The sequence below is a fragment of the Nelumbo lutea genome, chromosome 1 (assembly GCF_056320005.1).
Source record: "Nelumbo lutea isolate HS-2025 chromosome 1, American lotus-T2T, whole genome shotgun sequence".
In the NCBI taxonomy this organism is placed as follows: Eukaryota; Viridiplantae; Streptophyta; class Magnoliopsida; order Proteales; family Nelumbonaceae; genus Nelumbo; species Nelumbo lutea.
In genome coordinates, this window is record NC_142684.1 from 2,074,452 (window position 1) to 2,100,977 (window position 26,526).

The 26,526-nt window shown below is 39.1% G+C and overlaps 1 protein-coding gene across 4 annotated transcripts in view; it reads right to left on the reverse strand.

The window, feature by feature from the left end:
- Positions 1 to 26,526, reverse strand: part of LOC148873186 (histone H3-lysine(4) N-trimethyltransferase ATX1-like) — a 78,514-nt gene that overhangs the window by 15,368 nt on the left and 36,620 nt on the right. For 2 of the 4 annotated variants that reach the window (XR_016105817.1, XR_016105816.1), the window contains exons 17-25: positions 21,621 to 21,689; positions 21,215 to 21,413; positions 20,637 to 20,921; positions 17,696 to 17,757; positions 17,519 to 17,596; positions 16,704 to 16,910; positions 15,116 to 15,211; positions 3,503 to 3,606; positions 2,922 to 3,065 (exon numbers count right to left, since the gene is read on the reverse strand). Coding sequence is in view for 1 of the 4 variants with exons in the window: in XM_088966561.1 (XP_088822687.1) it covers positions 2,924 to 3,065; positions 3,503 to 3,606; positions 15,116 to 15,211; positions 17,519 to 17,596; positions 17,696 to 17,757; positions 20,637 to 20,921; positions 21,215 to 21,413; positions 21,621 to 21,689 (1,035 nt within the window). In the remaining 3 variants the exon portion in view is untranslated. The remainder of the gene's footprint in view (positions 1 to 2,921; positions 3,066 to 3,502; positions 3,607 to 15,115; positions 15,212 to 16,703; positions 16,911 to 17,518; positions 17,597 to 17,695; positions 17,758 to 20,636; positions 20,922 to 21,214; positions 21,414 to 21,620; positions 21,690 to 26,526) is intronic. The other 2 variants (XR_016105815.1, XM_088966561.1) reach the window with 1 other exon arrangement.

Below are 26,526 nucleotides of genomic sequence, written 5' to 3' on the forward strand. Positions count from 1 at the left end.
GAGGTAGCAAAGTCCTTAGGCTGCCTTATATCTAGCTGGCCCTTGAAGTACTTGGGTATGCCTCTAGGAGATAATCCAAGAGAAGAAAGATTTTGGAATTCGATCGTAGAAAAATGCATAAAGAAGTTGGCAGTTTGGAAGAGAAACTAAATTTCCCTTGGAGGTCGGATCACTTTAATTAGAGCTACTCTTGCGAACTTGCCAACTTACCTTCTATCTATCTTTAGAATGCCACAAAAGGTGATTTTGAAGGTAGAGAAAGTCATGAGGGATTTCTTGTGGGAGTCAGAGGAAGGGAGGAAGGATCATGTGGTTAGGTGGGAAATGGTGTGTAGGAGGAAAGAGCAGGGGGGATTGGGATTAGGCAATCTAAGGAAGAAAAATACAACATTATTAGGTAAATGGCTATGGAGGTGGCCTCTAAAAAGGGAGAGACTTTGGCATAAAGTGGTAAGGAGTGTGAATGGTGTTGCAGACAATGGACGGGATGCTGGTGTATCTCGGCGTGCTATGCTGAAATCCCCATGAAAGGCTATTCATAGTATTCTTCCTGTTTTCCTGAACCTAATCAGGTATGATGTTAGTAGTGGAGAGAGTTTTATTTTGGGAGGACGTTTAGATTGGTGATTGTGCCCTCAAGGATCTCTTTCCCTCCTTGTATTCCATCTCGTGTTTTTAAAACTAGCCAATTCAAAGGTTTGTATCATCATCCTTTTCTTTTGGCATAAACTGGAATCTGGATTTTAGAAGAGGTTTGAGAGATTCTGAGCTTGACCAGATTGCTTTGCTCCTCAAAACTATTGATTCTGTTTGCTTGGACCCTCCTTCTGTAGACTCCCATATTTGGAAGCCATTACCTTTGGGTTCTTTTTCTTGTGCCTCCTTTGCTTCCTTGTGCTCCTCTCCATTGCCTCAACCTTTTCATAACAAGGAAGTTTGGTCCAAACCTGTCCCTCCTAAAGTTGGAGCCCTTTGTTGGGAAGTCTCCCTCGGGAAAATCAACACTTTGGATGTTTTGCAACAAAGAAGGCCTAGTCTTTGTATCTCTGCTAACTGGTGCACCCTATGCAAAGCTCACGAGGAAAGGTGTACCATATACTAATCACTTGCCCTTTTTCTGTAGGCCATTGGGAAAAGCTTTTTGATCTTTTTGGGTGCAGGTGGACAGAACCGGTGCAGATTTACAATCTTTTTGATCCTACAACTTTCAGGTGGCCAAAGAGAAGAGGAAGAGTTTTGTGGAGGTGAGTTAGAGCTGCTTTGGTGTGGACTGTGTGGGAAGAACGAAATGCTAGAATCTTTAATGACAAGGAGAGGGATCAAACATGTGTGTTAGAAAGTATCTTATGTAGGGTCATAAGTTGGGTAAAATCCTTGGATCTGTTTTCCACCTACACTTTCAATGACACCAGGAGAAATTGAGAACAAGTTAAAAGTTCTGCAATCAGAAGCAAGCCAGTGGTGGATTGGAAGCCTCCTGATGTAGGCGTCATTAAACTAAATTTTGATGGCAGTAGTTTGGGCAACCCTGGGCCATCGGGAATAGGGGGAGTCTTCAGAAATGATGAGGGTCAAATTGTAGATCTATTTTCAGGTCCTATAGGGTGGGGAGACTCTGTAAATGCAGAACTCCACGCTGTGTTACAAGGAGCAGAAAATGCAAGAGAGTTGGCAGCGGAGCATTTAATGATTGAAGGTGATTCCAAATTGGTTATTGGATGGCTAAAAGAACCTGAGACGGCAGCCTCACCGTACAGGGGGGCTTTGAGAAGATTTAAGTGGCTGACTTCAAATATTTCAGTCACAGTTCAATGGGAAAGAAGATCGGCAAATGGGCTGGCAGACCTTCTAGCTAAACAAGGAGTACATAGGTATCAGCTCTTTTGGGCTCAATTGTAAGCTTTATGATGTAGTTTGGAGACAGCACCTCGCACCTCTTTGGGGGGAATTGTATGATGAATACTTAGTTCTTTCTTTAATAAAATTTTCATTATCATTATCTATCAAAAAACCACTCTAAAGGGTCCCAACAGGTGTGTTCTGGTCCCCATTCCCTAGCTAAACAAATTAATCAATAAATATGCACAAATCCCTCAACATTTACAGTAACAATTAAAGATTCTAACACATGCATTTCCAACTTTCCTCCAATGTCTTAAAAGGGCATTTAAGTGTACGGTTAGAGACATGCATCCAGGTGAGGCACACACAAAATGTCACGAAGCAAACACTGGAGATGGATGCCTCCGAGGCACATACCTCATGCCTCATGACACTAATACTACGGTCCATGGGTGCTGACAGTCCGGTCTGGTCTGGTTTGAGAAGATCTCAAAGCACACCAGAAAGTTACAGTCTGAGAAATTCTCAGAAGAGACACCATTTTAGTATAGAAACCAGACCACAATAAAATGGTCAGGTGTGGTTTCTAATATTGTTTGGGCCATTCTATTGGGCTTAACCCAATTAGAAAGTCCAAATAACATGCATACATACATACCTGCAGAAATAACAAATATAATTCAAAAAACATGATTAACCAAGACTCAAGTTTTCATTTCCTAAAAAAAACAGAACATAAAAAAGCATATTAAAAACTATTGCTTTCATATTAGATAAAAACAAAATAAACAATTCTGATTTGGGCCCACGACTGTGCAATGTCATTACCTCAGATGGCTTAGTATTTGTATTTAAAAGGGCAGCCAGTGCAGGAGGCTCCCGCCAAGGCCCACCCCCATCACAATGGCTTAGTATTTGTATTTGTAGTTGTTATATCATTCCTCCTCATATTTTGTGTTAGTTAACTAGTTTTCACCAGTAAACAGGCAAACCGAAAATAAAAAACAATGACCTGACTGTATGAGACAGTGAACAAAAATCAAGAAAATAAAAACGCAGATAAATTTGTATTAGCTTACTTTTATTCTCCCGACCAATCGATCAATTCATTACGAGGTACACATAGCTTTGCCATTTGCTCCTCTGCTTCAGTGTCATTGACTATGCCACGACATCTTGGGAAGCCACAATAGCAGGCCAGTTGTTCATCAATCGAAAAGAATCTTCAGATACAACACAAGAAAGTTTAGTACCAACAAACAGTTGAACAAAATGTAAATTAAATCTTGGGTGTGAGAACACAAGATCCATAGATGGGATTGTGACAGCAAAACATTCCAGCCTATGTTACAAAGATCAGGATCCGCCATTGATGGACCTTACCTAGTAGATTAGTTGGCTCAAAATTCAGCAATCAGAGATGATTGTGACAATCTGAAATTAATGAATTTAATCAGAGCGGAGAGAAACATCTCTCCAATCTGGTTATGCCAATTTTTTACTTAGGCCAATAATTAAGCTGGGACCTATTCAATGCTGAGCCCTGACCATTCAACATACAACAGGTGGCAAGTAAGGCATGCTCCAGACCCCATCTTGAATTGCATTTCCAAACACAAGATGCTCCATAAAATATAGAGTATTAGAACTTGGTAGGAACCTGTAATCATATGTCAGTTCCTCCCATCGATTAATATCCCTTTTTGCAAATATTATTATATGCTCATCACCATGGACACTTATTACTCTTGAGTAACAGTTTGGCTGCACAAATAAAGGAAAAACAGAAACATAAATTAGCATAATGCATACCTTAACAATGCTCAAGTAGCAAGACACATACATGGATTGGTGCCTTTTGACAAATGATATCCTTTATATTCTTTCTCCTTGAAGTCTTTTGGCAAATATTTTCTGGGTTGTAGCCCTTGTTTCCCAATTTTTGTGGGGGGTAGTCCTGAAATCTTTAAGTTCTAAAGCTAAATGGATTGCCAGGGCAAGGTAATTGAAATCCTGGACTATGATATTCTTTTAATTCTCTCTTGTTCTTTTTGGGTAATTGATGCAAAATTCTGAAAAATAGGAATTATTAAAAGTAAATTCAAAGCTGATAGTCTTGTTTGAATTATTAAGCTAACTGGAACAGTGATTTAAAAGGCGTGCCTAGGTGCACACGCGAGTTACATTTTAGGGTATTTGCCTTGCCTTTGTGCAAGAACTAAGAATTTAAGACCCTAACATGGACTTATTTGGGCTTGCCTCGAGGGGCATGGAACAAAGGTGGCTCGTAGAATCAGGAATGTTATGTTTATGTATTTTTTAATTTTCATTTGAATGTGCTTTACATGTTATGCTTATGTATTTTAATTTTAGATAATAGGTTTTTTAAAATATGTATTTTCATTTGATTTTTTAGCATTTTTTTGCATTTTTGTGCCTTGCTTCAAAAAGGCGCACGCCTCAGGCAAAAATTGGCCGCTTTTAAAACACAGAATTTAAACCAGGCCACAGAACCAAACAATCAAAATTGCCAAAGCACATGGGACCCCAATAAGTTGACCTATCCCACCAAGGTAGGTAATCAATAAAACCCGTCCTTATCAATTTCTCTATATAGAATTATATATGTTCAATAAAACCCGTCCTTATCAATTTCTCTATATAGAATTATATATGTTCAATAAAACCCGTCCTTATCAATATCCCATGGGGTTTTGGCTGTCTATCCCAAATCTCATCTTTTACATCCCTTCCCATTTAACAGCCAGAACCCCATGGGATATTTTCCCAAAAGAGATGAACCCTTTCTGCTTGTTGTTTGGCTACTTCATCAGCTAGCCTATCTATTAGTTGATTGTAGACACCAATGGAAGGTCGTACCTAATCTTTCAGCAAGCTGCTTTACTTTTCATATGGTGATGTTGTGAATGACCTAGGATGTTTTGAAGCCACCACCACTATAACCACTATGGAGCCACCTACCAGAAGTTGCTAAGTGGAGGGACCTTCCCAATATCAGACCTTGTAATAGAGATAATAGTTCTTCCCTTATTGAGTTGCCCACTCCTACAGCCCAAAGCATATGGCTAATGCATGCTCATTGTTGTCTTTCAAAACTTCACCTATACCTGACATTCCTAGGTTCCCCAAACTACAGCCATCAAAATTAAATTTGATTACATTGGATGGGGGTCCACACCCTAAACACACAGTTCACAATAATTTGCCAGCCTCTCATGATGTACTCAATAAAAAAGGAGTGAAGATCTACAAGCTTTTACTTTTTACCTAATGTGCAACCTTGATACTATTCTTCTCAATCACAGCTTCCTTTGTCTGTCAGTAATCACTGAAAATTCTTCTTTTTTTTTTGTGTGACTCTTTGAAATCTAGCATTTTTTCCTAAACCAACGAAAGATGTCTGCTCTAATACATCTTAGAATCTTCTCCTCTTCTTGAGTGGAAACAAAAACAAGGTTTGAAAGATGTTTTCTTTAATCAGAAACGATAACTTTCATTAGAGATAAATTAAACTGAAATACAGAAGTCAACCCATATTAGAAAAGGTTCATCCAATAAACATCAAACATTAAAGCACTGCCCAATAAAATCTCTCCCATACAGTCCCTTGTTTTGCTAGGGCGTCAGCAAAACCATTTGCTGATCTCCTTACCCACTTGAAACAAACACCCACCTCCCTTGTTATGCTAAGAATTTCCCTTATCACCTGTCTATATTGCCAAATCCCAGCTGCCCTGATTGCATCCACCCAATTACCAACTTGGAGTCTCCCTCTATCTCAATCTGCTGTAGCCCCAATTGTTTGGCCAGTTTTACACCTTGATGTAGTGCCAAGATTTCCACTCTTAAGGAATCTCCAACTCCTACTGGACCTGAATACAGAGCCATTATCATGACTTCATTATCTCTGAAAACACCTCCTATACCAGATGGGCCCAGAACTTTGCTGACTTCCTTTCAGTGGTCTTAAAAGCTTATTTTTCTTTAATCCTTTGTAATCATCGTCAATCTTTGAAATATCCTAGTGCATTAATAAAATAGAGCTCCACGCCCTGGTTCCCTTTTCCTACAAGCTTTCTAACATTGTTTTAATTCTTCGTTTAATGTTTGATTCTTTCATGCTAGATCACTATTAATGTTTCAACCTAATAATATTAACTAGAAAAACAAGCTAATTTCATAAGAAATAAGGCACTCCCCTGTCATAGACCAGGCAACAAGGAACTCCCCTGTCACCTAGACATAACATAGTGCCTTGAGTCCTTGACAACTAGGAATGATGAAACGAGGAGAATGAATGTTCAACCATTAACTTGATTTAGGGGTGGTTCTGGGCCGGACCAAAGTGGGATTAGCACATATAAACAAGGGCTACATCCAAGGCCAGGCTTCTAGTTACTATATATATATATATATATGTGTGTGTGTGTGTGTGTGTGTGTGTGTGTGTGTGTGCGCGGCTGGACCAAAAAGGCATGACACCCTAAAACACTGATAACCAATCAACTGGTATCATATGAAGTGGTAACTAATAGGAGGCAAGGTGACTCTTATCCAAAGTGCCTTAGGGAGCATGCAAGCCGTAATCCCACTCCCCAAATTCCATAGAGTCTGAGATGGAGGTGGTGGCGAACATTGATGTCAGGGGATCAGCAAGTTGGAATAAAGAATGAGGGTGACGTATGAAAGCCTGGTTGGTAGAGTAGCTAGGAGAGAAATGGAGGTGAGTGGGGAAAGGAATGGGTTATGGGGGAGAGAAAGCTAAATGAATGTCTGCTGCTCTTCATGTTACACAATAGGCAAGGAGTAGGGTGGGCTTTGGAATATGAGAAAACAAAAAAGAGATGCCTTGACAGGAGGCTTGATTGGTGGTTCCCAGCAGCAGGAGAAATGTCTGAAGTTCAATGGAGATGGGAAGTGTGGATTGGGGTAATCGCCATCCCCTTGCATGTGTTGAGTATCCTCCTTTGAAGAAATAGGTAATAGATATTGGGAGAAGTAGGATGATAAGAACAGGTCTTGGGAGAAGTAGGATGAGGCAAGAATCCTGATTGAGGTTAAGGACGTCTCCGGTGCGGCGTAAGAAAGCTCAGTGAATGGCCTGATTGGGTCAAGAACTATAGAGGTCGTTGCTAGCCTAAATACTGAGGTGAGTTAGAAATTTTTTTTTTCTTCATAAGCAGTGGATGATGTAACAAGGAAATGGAGAAACAGGGTTTCAGAGATGAAGAAAAGTTAGGGAGGGGAGACAAAGTCATGAGAAAACTTTCTAACGTGAAAAAAAGAAGCAAGAAGCAATAGTAGTTCTATAATAGAAAGAGAAGAATTATATTTCAGGAAAATGAAGAAGTGGAGGGTGAAAGGGGGGAAGTGAGAGTGCAGGTCTTGGAAGTGGAGTTAAGGGAGGAAGGAGTGATTGCCAAGGGTCTTGGGAGGGAGAAGGTTTCAAAGGAGGAGGGATCTAGGAGAAAAGGGTAGATATTGAGAAGCTAGTGGAAAGACGAGTGGAGGTGGGAAAATCTCTTGGTTTATTTTTCTTAGGAGAGGAGATAGTGGTAAGGAGGGCAATTGAACAGTTCAAAAGGAGCAGGAGATAAGAAAGAAAGGTGCCAGAGGCTGAATTTGAAAAGGGGATTGCTGTCTTGTTATGATCAAGGGTCTGAGACATGGATGAAGAAGGGTTTTAGTAAGGAGAGTGATGAGAAAGTTTAGTTCCAGATATGGTGCAGCTGCAAGATACAATACTGGAGATCTTTGATTCAGGGTTGTGATAATTGATGTTGCTCAAATCAAGAAAGGAGGCATTGGGGATGGTCTTTGGAAAGTGTTTGGGTTTTCAAGTTGTAATTTGGAAAACTAGTGTTGCTTAGTTTTATTTTGTTTGCATTGTGTTTGAATTAATCAAGGTGTTGCCTCAACACCTTCTCAGATTGTATTTTTGTTTTCTTTTAATAAAATTTTTATTTTATTTTATCAAAAAAAAAGTGGTAACTAATAGTTGTGAAACACATTTGCAATAATCTGAAATAAAGAAAAGAAAAACAGAAGAGAAGAAGAAGATTGAAGAAGATGGGAGAGATAAAAGTAAAGGAGGAAGAAGATGGAAGAAAAGGAAGAAGGAAAGAGAGTTCCAAACCTCTCATGAGCCCCCCAATGATCTCTTTTATTCTTCTGTTGTAAAAAATAAAGACAATTACATGAATGCCCTTAGTAAGGCATCCATCACTAAAGACAGCAAAAAAACAAAATAAAAAAACAGGCCCATAACTAAAGCCCACTACCTACTACAGAAGTCATGAACATAACTTAAAGAAAAAGGTTCTGATTGGTCAAAGTTCTTCCAGTACCATACCCTTCCGGCAACATAGAAATTGCGACATATAAATATATTTGTGAGCCAGGCTAAGCCTGGGCCCAGCTGTGCACATGAGGCATACCAAGGTGTGCACCTCATGCAAAAGGCAGACCAAAGGCAATACACCTCAAGTAAAAGGTGTTTGAGGCATACACCTCATGCATGAGGGCATGAGGCATACTCCTCGTATCTTCCTTCTTTCTTTCTTTCTTTTTTTTCTTTCTTTCTTGAGGTATGCAAGAGACATAATAAGGTGCACCAAAGTTATACACTTCATCCAAAAGGTGCTGAAGGCATACACCTCATGCATTTTAGGCATATACCTCCGAGCCATCCGCCACACCTCCAACATACGCCTCAGGGCATTTTGAGTGCACCTCACCAAAAGGCACGGCTCTAAGCATACGCCTCAAACACCTTTTAAAGCATTGAACAAACCTAGACAGGTAGAGAACCAAGCATGAAAATTTCCGAGCTGGGCCAGGTTGGGCTACATATGGTCACCCCTAATCGGATTTCATATCCCTCATCCACCCAATCACCACTTGAGATCATCTTCAACCTCTATATATCATAACCCATGAAGCTAAAATGCAAACCTTATCTATTTCCCTATTTTTTTCTCTTGAATAAAATATTTTTAATTTTAAAAAAATAGAATGCCAAACTGGGTAACCAACATGATACTTGATGGCATAAATCAATTACCATATACTGTACGAGAATGGAAAAATATATTAACTTATCTAAACCATGTTTAAGAGCTCTTGTTTCCATATAAATTCCAAACACGTGGTTATAATAGAAGAAAAACAGCCTTTTGAGAAGAAAGGACTGTTTAGAAAGTTGCAAAAATTCAAAAGAAAGTAGCAGAAATCAGAGTTCAAGAGGAGAGAAGAAGAAAAATGTGGTGGCAACTTGGGTTCAGAAAGAGATTTTCGAACATAATCTCTTCTCTTACTCCCTTAATTCTGATTCATGAAGTTAAACATTAGTAATTTACATAGAAGCCCCTAGTTGGGCAAAAAATTAAAAAGACAACATAAGAAGATAAAAAACGATAAACAGCCTATGGGCCATTCGGCCCATCTTCTCTACACTCCCCCTCAAGCTGAGAATAGATGTCAATCATGCCAAGCTTGTCAGTATCATGCTGAAGTTTAGCCTTGGGAATGCCCTTCGTGAGGAAATTAGCTAACTGTCCTTCAGAGGTGATGAAAGGTAGACACACTTCTCTAGAAGCCACTCTTTCTCAAATGAAGTCTCTGTCAACTTCAATACGCTTAGTTTTGTCATGTTGCACCAGGTTGTGAGCAATGTTGATGGCGGCCTAATTATCACAGTATAACATCATTGGCTTATCATGCTCAATACCCAATTCCTCCATCAAGGATCTAAGCCACAATAGTTCAAAAACTCTATGAGCCATGGCTTTGTATTCTGCTTTGGCTGAAGATCAAGCAACATCTGATTGTTTATTGCTTCTCCAAGAGACAATATTACCTACCACCAAGCTACAGTACACAGAAGTAGATCTTCTGTCATCAATGTTTCCGGCCCAAACAACATCTGTGTAGGCTTCAAGTTTCATACGCCCATGCTTAGCACATAGAATTCCCTTCCCAGGGGAGCCCTTCAAATAACACAGAAACCGCTCTGCTACTGCCATGTGAGTAACAATTGGATGGCAGTTGTTACAAGTGGATGGTTAGTTGTGTTGATGTGGCCTCCTCTTGTAAAACTGATTAACTGTCTTCTGTTGGTCTGTTCCAATAGTCTTGACAATCCCCCCTTCCTTTAGAGCGACCTTGCCCTCAAGGTCTAATGTAGGAAAATTTGATTGCGGATCTAAGTAGGATTCCCAGGTTGCATCCTCTTTCGAAAGGTTAGACCAAACAACTAATGCTTCTGGTATAACTCTGCCACCCCGGTGCACCCATCTGAAATCAATGATGCGGGTTGGCTCAGTCTGCACTTGTCCTTCTTCTGAAAATATGGGAAGGGTCGTACTTGTAATGACTCCTAACTTTGGCCCTTTCTTTAGTAAGGAGATATGGAATAAAGGGTGCAGTTTGGATGTTGCCGGAAGGTCCAGTTTGTAGGCCACTGATCCTATTCTCTCTAGGATTTTAAATGGGCCAAAATGGCGCGGGCTGAGTTTGTTCCACTGTCGGCTTGCAACTAAAATCTGCCCGAAAGGTTGTAATTTGAGAAATACCCAATCACCTACTTCATATTGGGCATTCTTGCGGTGTTTATCATAGGTGTGCTTCATCCATTGTTGTGCCTGTAAGAGATGATGACTTAGTTCCCTTAGCACCTCATCTCGTTGCGTTAGCTGTTCTTCAACGGTCGCTACTGTGGTGGTTCCTATTTCATAAGTAGAGGGGGTGGGTCCCAACCATAAAAAGCTCTAAAGGGTGTCATCTCCGTTGCGCTATGGAAAGTGGTGTTGTACCACCATTCAGCCCAATGGATCCACTTCACCCATTGTCTTGGTCGATCTCCTACGAAGCATCTCAGATATGTTTCAAAACTCTTGTTAACTGCCTCTGTCTGTCCATCAGATTGGGGGTGGTAGCTAGTTGACTTGAACAGTTTAACCTCGTGTAGGCAAAAGAGCTCAGCCTAGAAACGGCTCATAAAGATAAGGTCCCTGTCTGATACAGTTGAGCTGGGGAGCCCATGTAGGCACACAATTTCCCAAAGGAATAATTCAGCAACTGTGACGGTTGTAAATGGGTGTGATAGAGGTAGGAAATGACTGTATTTTGTTAGTCAAACTACTACCACAAGGATAACTGTTTTGCTGGTAGAAACGGCCAATCCCGTGATGAAATCCATTAATATATCATCCCAGACTTGGGTTGGTATTGGGAGTGGTTGGAAGAGGCTTGTTGGTGTTGTAGTGGCTGACTTGTTTTATTGGCATACTACACACCCAGCTATGAAGTTCTAGATAAATGTATGGATGTCTTTCCAATGAAATTGTGTGGCGATGCGGTTTTCTGTTCGTAGGATGACGAAGTGACCACCTATGGGTGAGGCATGGAATAATTCCAGGAGCTTCCTGAGATGAGCAAAAGCTACCAGGATTTCTAGGCGTCCCTTGAAGAAGAGTAGATCATTCTTAATTGTGTACCCGGGGTGCATTGAGGGATTTGCCAATACTTGGGCCTTCAACTGCTGTAACTCCTTATGGGATTGGGCTTCTTTTCACAGTAGATCTAGGAGTGGAGAAGTTGGGGAAGATACTAGTAATTGAAATGACTGTGGGTGCCGTGAGAGGGCGTCCGCCACTCGGTTAGCAGCCCCTGCTTTGTATTCAATTCTGTAGTCGTACCCCAGTAGCTTGGATATCCAGCGCTGTTGTTCCAAGGATAGAAACGATTGATCCAATAAGAACTTCAGACTTTGATGGTCGGTCCGAATTATGAACCATCTACCGATCAAGTAGGATCGCCAACGTTGGATTGCTAAGACTATTGCTATTAATTCTCGCTCATAAACTGATTTGGCCCACTTTTGTGATGTTAAGGCCTTGCTGAAAAAGGCTAGTGGTCGCCCTTCTTGCATGAGAACAGCCCCAACGCCTTGACTGGAGGCATCACACTCAATGATGAAATCTTTTGTGAAATCGGGCAGTGCTAATGTTGGAGGGATCGCAATTGCCTGTTTCAATTGCTCAAAAGCTTGTTGGGCCTAGGTTGACCAGTTAAAAGCATCTTGTTTCAGCAATTGGGTCAATGGGGTAGCTATTAGGCCGTAGTTTTTGATGAAGCGGCGATAGTACCCAGACAGGCCCAAGAAGGCCCTCAATTCTTTCACACATTTGGGCTGCGGCCAGCCCAGTATACTGGAGATTTTATCTGGGTCAGCCGCTAAAGTCCCCTTTTCTACAACATGTCCTAAGTAGAGAACTTGGTTTTGTCCAAAGGAGCATTTGGACTCTTTAGCGAACAACTAGTGGGCCTCAAGTGTTGCATGGGTGACCTGTAGATGGTTCATGTGCATGAATATGGGCTAATCTGGATCTCCTCTTAGCTTTGTCAGTGTTGCAAGACTGATGAGCCTAGGGCCCTTGCAAGTTTGCCCTTGTAGATGGACTGTAGAGTTTCCTGATGTAAGGTCCATGGTGAGACGGGCCCAGTCACAAACCACGGGTCTTAACCATTGAATGCCTAGCACCACGTCTGTTCCACTGAGATGGAGAGGATATAGGTCCACCGCAAACTGATGACCCTGAATCTTTAGTGGTAGGCCCATGCAAATGCAATTGCAAGATAGACCGTTACCGTTGGCAACATGAACCGTAAAGGTCGCTGTTGGTTGAACCGAAAGTCCCATTTTATCCACCAAGACTTGAGTTATGAAGTTAAGGGAGTTGCCACTGTCTATGAGGATTGACACTTGGTGTCCTAGAATCAGCCTTGCAACTCTCATTCTTTGAGGGGACGCAAGTCCCGTAAGGGCTTGTAAGGATATTTCAGGCGTGCTATTGGATTGTATTTCCCACCCTGGGTTAGATTCTCCGCAACCGGTGATGTTGTCTTCCTCTTCAGCATCTATTTGCAGGAGAAACGCTTATTGTTTCTTACAGTTATGGCCCGACCCAAATTTCTCTTCGCAGTTGTAACAGAGACCTTTGTCTCTGCATGCTTGCATCTCTGCCCAGGTCAGCCATTTGAAAGCCTGGGCCCAATACTCCTTCCTCCTTGTCTGGTGTTGTCGTCCTTTCTTGCTCCCTTCTTGCTCCTGGACCCCATGGTCGCTGCACCTTTTTTGCTCGACTGAACTTGTCCTCATACAATCTTGCTAGTGCTACCGCATTGATGACCGAAATGGGCTGCATCGCTTTCACTTCCATTCGCAGTTCTTCTTTTAGGCCACCGACAAAGCTTCCCACCATTGCCTTCTCCATCCACCCTTGGACTCTCACGGCCAGCCTTTCGAACTCCATCTGGTATTCCTTTACTGATCCCACATGCCACAGCTTTGCCAAATTTTCATCAAGATCTTTGAACCCAGATGATCCAAAACGGACAATCATGGCGTTTGTGAAGTTTGTCCAGGTTTGACAAGGGTGCCCCCTTCGGTACCATTGAAACCAGAGGATGGCTTCCCCTTCAAGATGCGTAGAAGCCAGAGCTACCCTATCTTGCCCCAATGTTTCATGGTAATCGAAATACCTTTCGGCTCTGAGAATCCAGGGAGTTGGGTCGCAGCCTAAGGAGATGGGGAAGTCGATCTTGGCTATTCTTGTTGCCGCCCCTGTTCTGCGACTGTTTTCATTGTTGCACTCTTCTTGGCTTCCTCTGTCAATGTTCATTGCCCCCTGCTCCAGTCGAAGGAGAGCAGAGCAGTGAATCCTTCGTTCATTTCTTCGAGATCTAAAGACATTCGATGGATCTCGACCTCCATCTGATCCACTCGGGTGTCTACTGACGTATTTCTTGTGTTGGTCAAGCTAGCTCTGATACCAAATTGTTAGGAACCTGCCTAACCCAAGGCTCTTCGAAGGGCCAAGAGAGTTTTAATGTCAAAAGAGTCAATCACCTATTCCTTTTATGCTCTACTACTTATAGTGTTACAATCTTGATTGTTACAGTTGTTACAAGTGGATGGCAGTTGTTACAAGTGGATGGTTAGTTGTGCTAATGTGGCCTCCTCTTGTAAAACTGATTAATTGCCTTCTGTTGGTCTGTTCCAACAGTCTTGACACAAGAACTCAAACACCCTGTTTCTCTCAACCAGTTTTCTATAGGTCTCAGCATCCTTAGTGGTGTCCCATGCTACAACTTCTATCAAATCTATTTCTTGCTATAAAGACTTCAATGTTGAGAAGTATACAGCTAATGGTTCCTCCCCCTATCTCAAATTCTTCACATCACTTCTCAACTTGTAAACCCTAGCCACATTTAATTTTTTGGAATATGTTTAAGCAACACTACCCCAAATTTCATATGCTGAATTCATCCACAAATAGTGTTGACTAATCTGTGGTTGCATTGAGTTCACAAGCCACCCAATAATAGTATAATTTTCTTGCATCCCCTTTTCATATGATGGATCATCTTCCGGATGAGCGTTTTTGCTCCCGGAGATAAAACCTCATCTGACTTTACTACAAATATGAATTTTTACTGATTGTAACCAAGCCAGATAATCAGTTCCATCCAACTTGATTGTGGTCACAACCAGTAGAGAGTCTACAAAGGCTCCCAGAAATTGTCCGGATTCAGCAACATGCTTGTTTGCAAGTCTGAAGAGCTCATCTTCTTAAATACTTCAAAAATGACTTCAAACTGTGTTGTGAGTCAACCTCTACGCAGCCATACCAATAACTTGCATCACACCCAGAAGCTGGGAGAAATAGAGAAAACTCAGTCGCTCCTTGTAGACTTCACAAAACACCAATCCACTTGATTCCATCTTCAAGAAGAAGAATGACAATCCACTTGAATCTGTCAAGAGGACGACAAAACTAGTCTCCTTCTCTCCAGAAACCACTAACAACTGGGCTGAAATAGGTTTCTTCAACTATTCATACGATTCAGTTCTCCATACACAGCCTTTTGAGAAGAAATGATTGTTTAGAAAGTTGCAAAAATTCAAAAGTAGTAGAAACCAGAGTTCAAGAGGAGAGAAGAAGAAGAAGGTGGCGGCACCTTGGGTTCAAAGAAAGAGATTTTCAAACATAATCTCTTCTCTTACTCCCTTAATTCTATTTCATTAAGTTAAACTTCAGTAATTTACAGAGAAGCCCCTAGTTGGGCAGAAAATTAAAAAGACATAACATAAGAAGATAAAAAAGGATAAACAGCTCATGGGCCATTCGGCCCATCTTCTCTACAATAATAAATAACTAAGAAACAAGATTTTGCATGTCATATATACCTCACATGAATGGTTGATTAAATGAGCTATGCTCCCAGCTCTAGTAGCATCAATGACACGCTCATCATCTATCCGGAACATGTATGTCCCAGCACCCTGTATAAGAAAAGAGCCAGTAAGCAACTAGTTTTGATGTGTTTTACATTTTTTTCTATAACAAAACGTAGACCCAAAAAGGGTTTAATTATACCAGTTAAAGCTCATAGCTTTTAATCAACGAATTCACTGGACAAAACATTTAAAACGAAAAGTTTATAAGTATTTAAATTCCATGCACAATAGCTGCTCCAATTTCTTCTCCTTTTCTCTTTTCATTTACCTTTTGAGTGGTATTGTATTGATAGAAGGACAAATTACAAAAGTAAGATGTACAAGACAGGCATTAGATCAAAAATCAAACAAGCAAAAAACCATACAAGTATGCAGGTATAGAAGCTACATATTGCAATGAGCACCCTATACATTTTTTTCTAGTCAACCCCTGAATCCTGATATGGATAAGCCATCCATAGTGGCAACCATATCCTTATAGATCTACCTTAAAAAAGCAGAACAAGAGCCTAAATGAAACTTGACTCCATATACATGCCTGCATCAAATATGCCACATGACACATATGGCATCATTTTTGTACACTCAATATGCTACATCACTTACGAGGTTGCATGCGGCATCTAAGTATGCCACATAGGGTGCAACTATGTGACATGGCATTCACAAGTTTGTCGTGCAGTTACGGGCCTGATGAGCAAGAGAATAGTCAAAGAAATGAAAAAGAAGAGTCATGTGAGACACACATGACCAACTAGACCCAAATTTATATTTATTACTATCTTACATTTGAAAGCATGCTTATCCAAATGCAATAAGTGCTTTTAACTGAGCTTTACTTTAAAATGCACTAGTACTTTAATTTAGAAAAGCTTATCCAAACTTTTCCTTAGTTTGCCATGCAGCCAAGTTCAATTCACCATGACCATACGATGCTGATAGTACTATCTATTCAATTTCAAATAGAACTTCCACTCTGCAAAATTTAAGTACATCCACAGATTCATTCAAGTATATCAATATAGTCACACTCAGTTTCTTAATTACAATTGATTCCCATTAGGAGTTTGAGGCTCTAAAGTATATAATGTACAGATGGAAGATCTACTATCAGCATCCATTTCCCTTCCTCACTCAGGTATGCATACCTCTGCTCATCATGTTCCAAAAGTTGCCAAGCGTTCTTGGTCAACTTCATTTATCTAGATTCTTCTGAATGTTAATCTAGGCCCTTTGGATTGTGTTCCTTGCAATCTAGGAAAGCTGCTTCATCCTTGGTACACTCTGGTGGTTTAAGAAAAAAAATGGTGTATTTATGTAGCTTTTTTGAGGATTGTCACCTGTCTTCCTTGCCCATTCATGTGCATTATTCCATCATTGGCATTGTAATTATTTTTCAAGGAAAATATAGAGGTCATAAAATGACTAAAAGATTGCTTTCAAGAATATAAATCTGTGTTTAGGTTGGGAGTTTCTGGCACCAGATTCTGAAACAGAATGTTTTCAACTGATAAAGAACATGGAAGTAGAGGCTTACTGTCAAACAGTGTTGAGATGGATGAGAAGTCAAGATCAATTCCCGAGGAAACTCAGAACACTTGTCATGTTGATTCGATCTCTAGGTGCTGCCTTTAACACATTCAAGTGGGTGCCTAGGAGTGCTAACATGCCGGCTGATACTTTGGCTAAGGCTGGGGTTCGGAAGGATTGTTTAGTCTGGGGTTGCCCAGGACCAGCTTGCAATCTGTAATACAGAAGGTGTAATTTGCAATAGTTTCTGATTTATTTCTACCTGTATGTCTCCCCTTGGGACAACCAAAGCAAGGTTCAAGTTTTTGATACACCCCGATACAGCACAAGGAGTGTATCGGTATTTTGAACTTTGCGGCCACCCATTTCTTTTTTAGTTTTTTTTTTTTTGAAAAATAGGGTCAAAATCCCAAAACACTAATTTTGTGTATCAGTGGGTCACCAATAAAGGACAAAATTTTGAACCTTGAACCAGGGTTGTACTTTTATCCTTGCTGCATTTCCAATGAAATTTATACTGTTAATTATAAAAAAAAAAAAAAAAAGATTCCATTACCTTTACTTGCAGTTATTAGATGAGAATGGAACCCAGAAAATGCTGCATTTTAAAGCAAAAACTACAAGAATTTGGCAGATTTGAAATCTTTAAAGTAATAATTTTGCAATTCTCTCGAGTAGAATTCTAAATCCCTTGGGAAGTAACCAATTGGAATCCTCCTCTTGCACGGAATCTGGAGACCTGTTGTTTTTCATTTAAATTTCTAGACCTTGAACAAAGTACTGCCTTAAAAGTATTTATCACAAAGGTGCATTACAACTTACCACTAATGAATTGTAAAATAAATGTTCCCTTCTGTCTGCAATAGGGGGCCTAACAAGCTCGCCTGTATATTCAACCACCTACAACGTATAAAAATATAGGTATATGAATAGTTGCAATCTGAAGCATACAAAACAAAAATAAAATAAAATAAAATGTAAAAGATCAAACCAGTTTACCATGTCCCCTGCTCTATGTGGATGCTTCGCAAAAATCCCAAACCCATGGATTCCAGATTTCCCTATGCACATTGATAATTAAAGCTTACAAATTTGACAAGCTAAGATAGATGACTATGGAAAATGTCACATGCCATGAAATGACCTCGGTTACATTTTTTATATTTAATGACCTTCAATACATTGGATATAGTACTTAACAAGAAATCATGATATCATCTTACATTCAAAATAATATGTAGAGTTGGAAGGAACTTAACAGAATGCACCTCATCTGACATAGAACAGCTATCAATAAAACCAACTCATGGCCACCCTGTAATGAGTAAGGCACAACCATTTTACATATTTTATTTTGGACCCACTATCAATGTGGTAACTTTAGGTAATATTTTCTATTTGATTTAGGAGATTAAATTAAATTTTATTTGTCACTTTATCTGAAAGAATGAGTCCCATATCAATACTGAAAGCCTTCGTGTTGGGCCTTTCATTTGAGTTAAAAAACTACATTAAATTTGAATTGTTACAATGGATATGAGGTAACCTTTTAATCACCACTAAAATTTATTTACCAATTTTTCTGAATAGGAGGCTAGCCATATGTCTGAAGGAGAAGCCCTCTTGAATGAGGGTTTTGTTTTGACTGATAATCTTGGCACACCACGTTGCTAGTTAAAAGACAAAGAAATCATTATTTGTAAAAGTCAAAACATGGAGTATTACTGCCTTTTCTTCGTTTTTTTTCTTTAGCAAGTATTTTGTATCTCATGATTAGGGGGGCATGCCCTGTTTATAGAAAATGGAATTTCTCTCCCTTTGTGTTTTGTCAGAAGAAAATTAGACCTAATGCTTTCACCCAGAGAGACTCAACAGGTCTCAGGTCTCAGTAGGACCATCTGACATGTTTAAAACTAGTAACCAAAAGTTGCTTGGGTCATTTCAGGTGAAGAAAATATAGCTACCCATTATTCCTCAAATAAACAAACACGGAGGTGGAGATCGCATATGTAGAAGAGGGGTGTTTAAAATTATAAAGTGAGTTTTTGCAGTGAAGAGGTAAAGGATGTATTAGCAGACATAGTTGTCAAGGTAGCACTAGGCGAAAAGGTGCTTTTGGAGGGTAGCCTTGCCCAAAGGCCTACGTATTTATATGTAAGACAGTGTTTTAAAAGCACAAGGGGCAATTTCTGCCCGAGGCACAAGGAGCAAGGTGAGGCAGGCACCTTTTCAAAGCAAGGCACAAAAATACCAAAATTCCAAAAAATCGAAAAAAAAATAAAAAAAAATCAACAAAATTTAAAAAATATATTAAACATAATATTAATAAAAATATAGCCTTAAAGTTTTAAATAAATATTTTAAAAAACCTATTATCTCAAATTAAAATACATAAACATAACTTGTAAAGCGTATTCAAATGAAAATTGAAAAAAAAAAAACAAAAAACAAACATATGAAGCATTTTCAAGCACGTAAGCCACACATTCTTTTTTTTTCCTCAATTGCATTATTTCAAAAAGCTAACGTGATATAAAACATCTTGCATTCTTGATTCTACGAGCTGCTTTTGTATCAAGCCCCTCAAGGCAAACATTAGCAAATAGGAGGTTCTCGGAGTTTCGAGAGTTTGGCTGGGGGTCTCCTCTAGGTTCAAAAAAGAACAAAAGTGCAAAACATAAAAAAGGTGCATGCCTAGGCTGAAGCGCAAGGCGCACCAGGCATGCACCTTTTGAAAGTGCATTGCATGGGGCCTAGGCAAGGCACATACAATTTTTTTGACAAAGATTAATACTAGTACAATTTTTCTGTGGGTTTATAGTATTAATATTATTATTCTTATACTAGTTTCTTTTTATTATTTTCTTAGCTGTTTGGTTCAATCGGCACACAAGTCAATGACATAGTCCTGAAACCTTTTAAGACCTTAAAATCTGAATTGATAAGAAATAACTACAAGATTTTATCCAATTGACACACATGAACAATCAATAGGACTTCTTCCTAGGATTAAAACAAGGACTCAGACCTTATGTTTTTTTTTTTTGATAAGTACTCAGCCCTTATGTTTGTACATTTTCTTTCCACTCTTATTTTTCTTCTCTTAAATATGCTATTATTTTTTATATGCGATTTATACATCAGGAGGATTATGGTAATTTTTAGTTAAAGATTACTAATTATTACTACAAAACCTAGGGAACTATCCTAGGATTTATAAAAAAAAAAAAAAAAAAAAAAAAAAACATTGCCTAGGCACTCACCTAGGTCAAAACAAAATTCATTAAACTGAAAAAAGTCCGAACATCTCAAGAAGATGGTTGTCTAGTTGACAAACCAACTACAAAACAGAAACGACCCTGAAAAGAATCAAATTACAAGGATTCAACTCCAAAGGCCTCCAGAAATTCTCAAACAGATCAGACTCATTCACTTGAACAAACTCAGGAAGACAGAGATCCCAAACTGCCATCAAAATGCCCATTCCTGCAATCAAAATTTCAATGCTCCACCTATTCTGCTTCCTCCTACCTTCTCTCAAACCCCTCAAAATCCAGCTAGAAACCTCATCTTCCCCCCCCCTCTCCCTGTCTTCCCACCAACCCCGAATTCACTCAATTTTGTCCAGTCCCTCCGCTTCTCCCCCTTCCTCATCCTACCCCTTAATTTTTTTCTAGGAATCTAAAGGAGTAATAATGAACTTGTTCATAGGGAATGGTGGGCTGTGGCTGGTTCATACCCCCCCACACACACACATGTATACCTCCAGCAGAAGGGAATATAAACAGAAACTTTGATGGATCTTCAATTAGTAATTTCATGGTTGACCAAGGAAGAGAGGGATTTGGTTTTAGCATGTCAAAGCACACACAGAAAAGCAAAATTAGAAATTGCAGATTTTAAATTTCAACTACTTAAGCAATAAGATATGAATGCTCACCAAATGCTAGTCTCTTTTTGAAAGTTTCCTTCATGTGTTTGTACTTCTCAGCCATAGAAAGTATATTCTTTGCAGTCTCAAGTTCAGAAGTTTTCAACTTTTGAAAACTAGAAGATAATCTTGAGACCACAGGTTCACTGGAAGAGGGCACATTTCCCAAAGAACCATTTTGGCAATAGCCACTAATCAAGTATGGCCTATTCTCTACATATAACCGCTTCAAGGATGCAGCAGCAAGGACTTCAGGCTCTTTCCGTCCCCTCCTCCCAAAAAAATCATAAGGTTCTGATCAACAATACAAAATAAAGATGTAAAACATAATATAGAATAGTTAAACAAAAGAAATAGGTGATGGTAATGCATAAACCATCCATGCATCCCGGCCAGATATCAAGTTGTCATTGCTAGAATCAATTATTATGATTAATGAATGCAAGAGAAATTACCCAAGAAAATGTGTTAAGTTAGAATTTAAAAAATAACAACATCATGGTAGATGGTGAATAAAAAGTAGAGTAATTGCTTGCTTAGCCATATTACATTAATAGAAGGAAAGAAATGAAAATGCAATTGCTTACCACTACGAGCACAACCAGATGGATTAGATGGAGGAATGTAGTCTGAACAGCATCGGGCAATTGGCCCTATTTGCTCATCTCCAGGTGAGCGTTCATTGGATGGCTGTCTGTGCCTTTTGCAGAAGGAAAGCAGACGAATGCATTGATCATCATCATCTTCATCCATAGACATTAGATGGAGTCTGTCCTCATCCTCAAGCTAAAAATAAATAAATCACTAATAAATAAATCGATAACTAAAGATGAAACACATAATGATACATGATCCATAAAATCACAGATGAAGTAAAAAAGGCACTACATAAAAGTGAAGAGAGGGAGAAATATATGAGAAAGGAATAAAAAACAGACAACAGAACGCAGATATCTCAAAGACAGAAGAGGTGCAAAGAGGACAAGGAGATACCTCAACACAAAGACCAGCAGCACGTGCACAAAGAGGATGATATGCTACACGACAAGTACTGTTTGAACACTGTACGCAAGTTTCCCATTGTAAATTCATTGTCAAAGGGAAATGAAATAACAAATAAATCAGACTAGCAAGACATATAAGCTAAAATAATAGGATACAGAGATAGGAATCTATAGAATAAGCATGAATCCAAGCACTCGCAAGCACTTGTATAACATGCATTTCATTATGGAATACAGATAAACATATATTAGCACACTAAGTGAAAGTTCATAGGCATCCCAACTGATCTGAAGGTCAGTAAAGTAGTGGCATTACTGATCTATCAATCAGTTCAATAGAGATACCAATCAATTGGTGCATTCTTTTTTTTTTATATATATAATTTAAAGAAATTTATTAATCAGTTGGTGCATTCTTCACAGGCATCTAATGAACAAGTGACATTAACTAAACAACATTTTAAAAAACAAAGCAGAGGAGGTATTCCATTAAAACCCAGGGAGTACATACATTTCATTAAAAACAAATATTTCTAAAATGCAAGGCATGAGGTGAAGCATTTGCCTTGCCTTGCCAAAGTCCCACAAGCAAGACAGCAATACATACAACTAAACTAAGCCTTGTTCCAACTTACATGGGATCAGCTAACTATGGCAATACATAATCAATATAAATAAATATACGAATTTTTTTATTTTATGTCAAAACAAGATAAAATTACATGACCTCATTGGACTAGGAAGATTAAAAGCATGAGAGGGAAAAGGAAAAGAAAGAAAGAGAAGCAATCACTATTTAACATGTTTATTAAAATTTCATATTGCTCTTAGAGCCATTTGATATGAGCATGAAGCTCAGGCAACTCTCTAAAGGCATCAAACAAATGAGACCCAGTTGAGGTCTACTTCCACTACACACACTCATAAACATGTCACACATCCAATACTTACTTGCACAACGGGTATGCCTTACCTCCAGGGAGGATCCGGAAGCTTATGCCTCAAATCATAGATTTAAAACATTATTAAACATCCTAATATATCCATCTGTTAACATATCCTAGTTAAAAAAAATTAAAAAAGTGTATCAAATCTCAAAAACTCCGGATACACAATTGTTGCATATCTAGAGTATCACTGTATCAATACTTTGAACCATGCCTCAAATGACTCATAAGCACTACTAAAAGTATTCACTCAACAATGAAAATTATGATTATCAATGACCTAATTGAAGGCCAAGAACCAGAAGTGGTCTATAAATTCAGCTTTGCCTCCAAACCTGAAGATATTTCTTCCCCATTTGATCATATATCATTGTCTAGCTCTAATTCAGTATCGATACTCCAGTGGGTGAAAACCAAAGTAGAGGTGGATCAAGGGAAGCTGACAACCTTACAGTTAAAGCAAGATTAGGAGGTAAACCTATTCAACTGACTATTACTCAACTCAAGATTACACTGTGATGAGCATCATCTCTTTCCCTTTTTCAGCACTTAGCATTCCAGTTTATGTACTCACCATCCGGATCATAGTTGTCAAGGCGACGCCAAGGCAACAAGGCACCCTTTGAGACTCACCTCGCCCAATCACCTAACAGTTTTCTACTTCCTACTTTAAAATACTTTTTTATTCATTCTTTTTTGAGATTATAATTATAAAAAAGACATTATTAAACTAAAATAATCGTTTTGTGTGTTTATATACTAAATTCTTTTTATTATTTTCTTATTTATTAGGGTTTAATCAACACAAGCATTGCTAAATGCTGTATTGAACCCTCAAAGACTTAAAAACATGAACCAATAAGGAAGAACTAAAAATTTTATCTAATCAGCACATTTTCCTCTTCCATATATTCTTCTTCTTCTTCTACTACTACTACTACTACTACCAATACTTTTTATTTTCTTCTTTTCCTATAACAAAAATAAGGATTCAGCCCCCTTTTTTTAACTTTATTTTCCTTCTTCCTTTTATTCTCATGAAGATGTTGATTTTCTATACTTTAATATGAAATTTATACTTTTCTTATGAAAACCATGAATAATTATTAAAGATATATGGTTATGGTACCTACGGAACTACCCTAGGATCTAATTTTTAACATAAAAAAATTCATCGCCTAGGCGACTAAGCGCCCCCCCAGTCGCCTAGCCTCGCCTAGGCACCTTGAAAACTATGCTCCAGATTAGACCATCGTCATTCTAAGGTATCTCCAGCATTCTCTCATATGAGGAATTTTCTAAAGGCTTGATGATCACTTTCATATTGTTCCATCATCAACAACTTGTTCAAGGTTGGACAAGGATAATCCTTAACTTGAAGGTGGATGCTTCTAACTTCTAAGGAAGCCAATTGGTCTACAAATGAAGAAAGATTGCTGGAAACAAGGTTTGGCCTCACCCAACATAGTCAGCAAGTGAAAGGAACCTTGGTAGATGAACTAAATAAAAGTGGAAGGTCGGATGTAAACCCCTTGATCAATTCAATTAACACGGTCAGCCCTAGGGGTTGCTAGAACATCTGGGATTTTCTGTTAGTGCAAGAAAACTGCAACAGAGAAATAATATATTTTGGGTGTCCAATGGTAATATCATATTTATTGCATGTTCAAGTATCTTAATCTTTAAATATTTCTTTTATTCTTGTAGTTTATTGACACATTTATACATTGCATCTAGAAGTGCCTATGTCGGTCACTATGGTTTAATGGTAAGAGATGGGCCAAAAGGAATTTGCCATTCTTTTATATATTTCCATGTGTCTTTCTGAGGACAAAACCACAAGATCAACTGAAAAGAATTGGATTTCCAGTCAGGATTTTGTGCTCCCAAAGGATTTGAATTTTTTTTATTTCTTACCTGTTTCTGAAAAGATCTTCCCTCTCTTGCAAAATATATCCATTACTCCGCTAGGTTTTTCACTGTAGATCAAGAATTCACTCTAATATTGTTCTTTGATATCATTTGAACTTGTTAGAATGCTCGAGTCAGGGGTATTTTGGTCATTCTGGATTATCTTTCTTGAGAGTGAAATGTCTATTGTATCTGTGTTTAAGTTATGTGTCCCATCTTCTATGAGGGACAAAATGGTCTTTCCTGTAACTCTATGTTTTTTGAATAAATACAAGTGGGTCAGCTAGGGAAGAGAGATTTTGACTCTCTTCTAGTCTGGCCGAACCTTTCTTTCTTCTTCTTCATCTTCTTCTTCCTCTTTCTCTTTTCTTTCTTCTTCTCTACTTAGACCCTAGAATCTACTAGGGTTTACTAACATGATATCAGAGTTGTAAGGTCATATCCTCATTTCTTTCTTGCTATTGTTCTCTTTCTAGGTTCGCCGCCAACTTTCACAGTCATCTTCTTCCTTTTCGACTGACCTGAGTGGAGGTTCGATAAGGGGCTGAAAAGGAACTGTCGTTTTGTGGGCCTGGAGGTGAGGATGCCTCCGGTCGTTGCTATGGTGGTCGTGGAGTGGTATACTAAACCCTCTATTCAGTATCGAAGAGGGCTGAATGTGTACAGGTATGAACACTACTGTTGTTTGTCCAAGTAAGGAACTGCAAATGCTTTCTTTTGTTTCAAAAGTTGGTTGTGGTGGTGCTCAGTGTGACTGATATGGATCTCAGTCGTGTTCCTCTGCATTTCTCTTCGTATGTATGTTGAAAGAAGAGTGTCGACTGCTGAAGTTCACAACAGCAGTAGATTAGTGGTGGTTGTGTCGTGGTGATTGGTGTATCTATGTTTCAAAATATTTAAAAGTAATCTCCTATACCTTGTGTGTAATCAGTTCTGCAGTGTGCAGCCCAAGTGTTTGATGTGAGGACTGAGTGATTTCAGTCTTAATGTGTTGATGGTGAATGGTCCTGCAGTGTGCAGCCCAGGTGTTTGATGTGAAGACTGAGTGATTTCAGCCTTAGTGTGTGGTGTGTAATGTGCATTTAAAGAAGCTGGAATTGGTGGTGTTATAAGTAAGATAAGTTTTGTGAAAGAATGTGAGGTTGTGTTGTATATTTGAAGGTGAAATAATTAAGATGGCTTCATTTGAAAATGGGGATGATAACAAAACATGTGTCATGCTTTCTCCAGACTATTTAAGTGTTCAAATGACATCCATCAAGTTGAATGGTGAGAATCATGTACCATGGGCAAAATCTATGGAGGTGTTCTTGAAGGCCAAGAGGAAGGTAAAACATGTAAAAGAGGAGAAGCCTCCCTCTGATTCCCCTGGGATCAGTGACTGGGAACAAGTAGATGCACAGATAATGACATGGCTCTGGAACAGCATGGAACCAAAGATTAGTGTGAACTTCATGTTCCTAGATACAGCTAAGGAAATCCGGGATCATGCTAAGAAGTTATACTCTGGACAAGACAATACAACTAGGGTGTATCAGTTGTACCAAGAGTATTTGAATTTGAAACAAGGGAGTCAAAGCTTAGAAGAGTACTATGCAAGTTTGAGGAACATTCGTAATGAGCTTAATGTGTATCATCCTCTAACATCAAATATTCAGATCCAACAACAGCAACGTGAGCCGGTTGATGTGACAAGGTTTCTTGTGGGGTTGAAGGCTGAGTATGAGCCTGTTAGAGCACAAATATTGGGAGGATCTGCTCTTCTCTCACTTGAAGAAGTCTTTGCTCGTCTTAAGAGGACATCTATTGAGTCGGGAGAACATTCTTCTTTCTCTGACAGATCTGGTTTGGTAGTGACTAAAGGGGGTGGTTGTGGAAATAGAAGTGGCGGTGTCAGGAGTGGACTCCCAAGCAACCGTGGTGGTCACATGTTTAGCAGGGCTAGTGGTCGGACTGGAGGCCGAGACTCAGGGGGAGGTTCTGGAAGAGGAAGGAGTAATACTCAGAGAAAGTGTACACATTGTGGTTTAGAGGGGC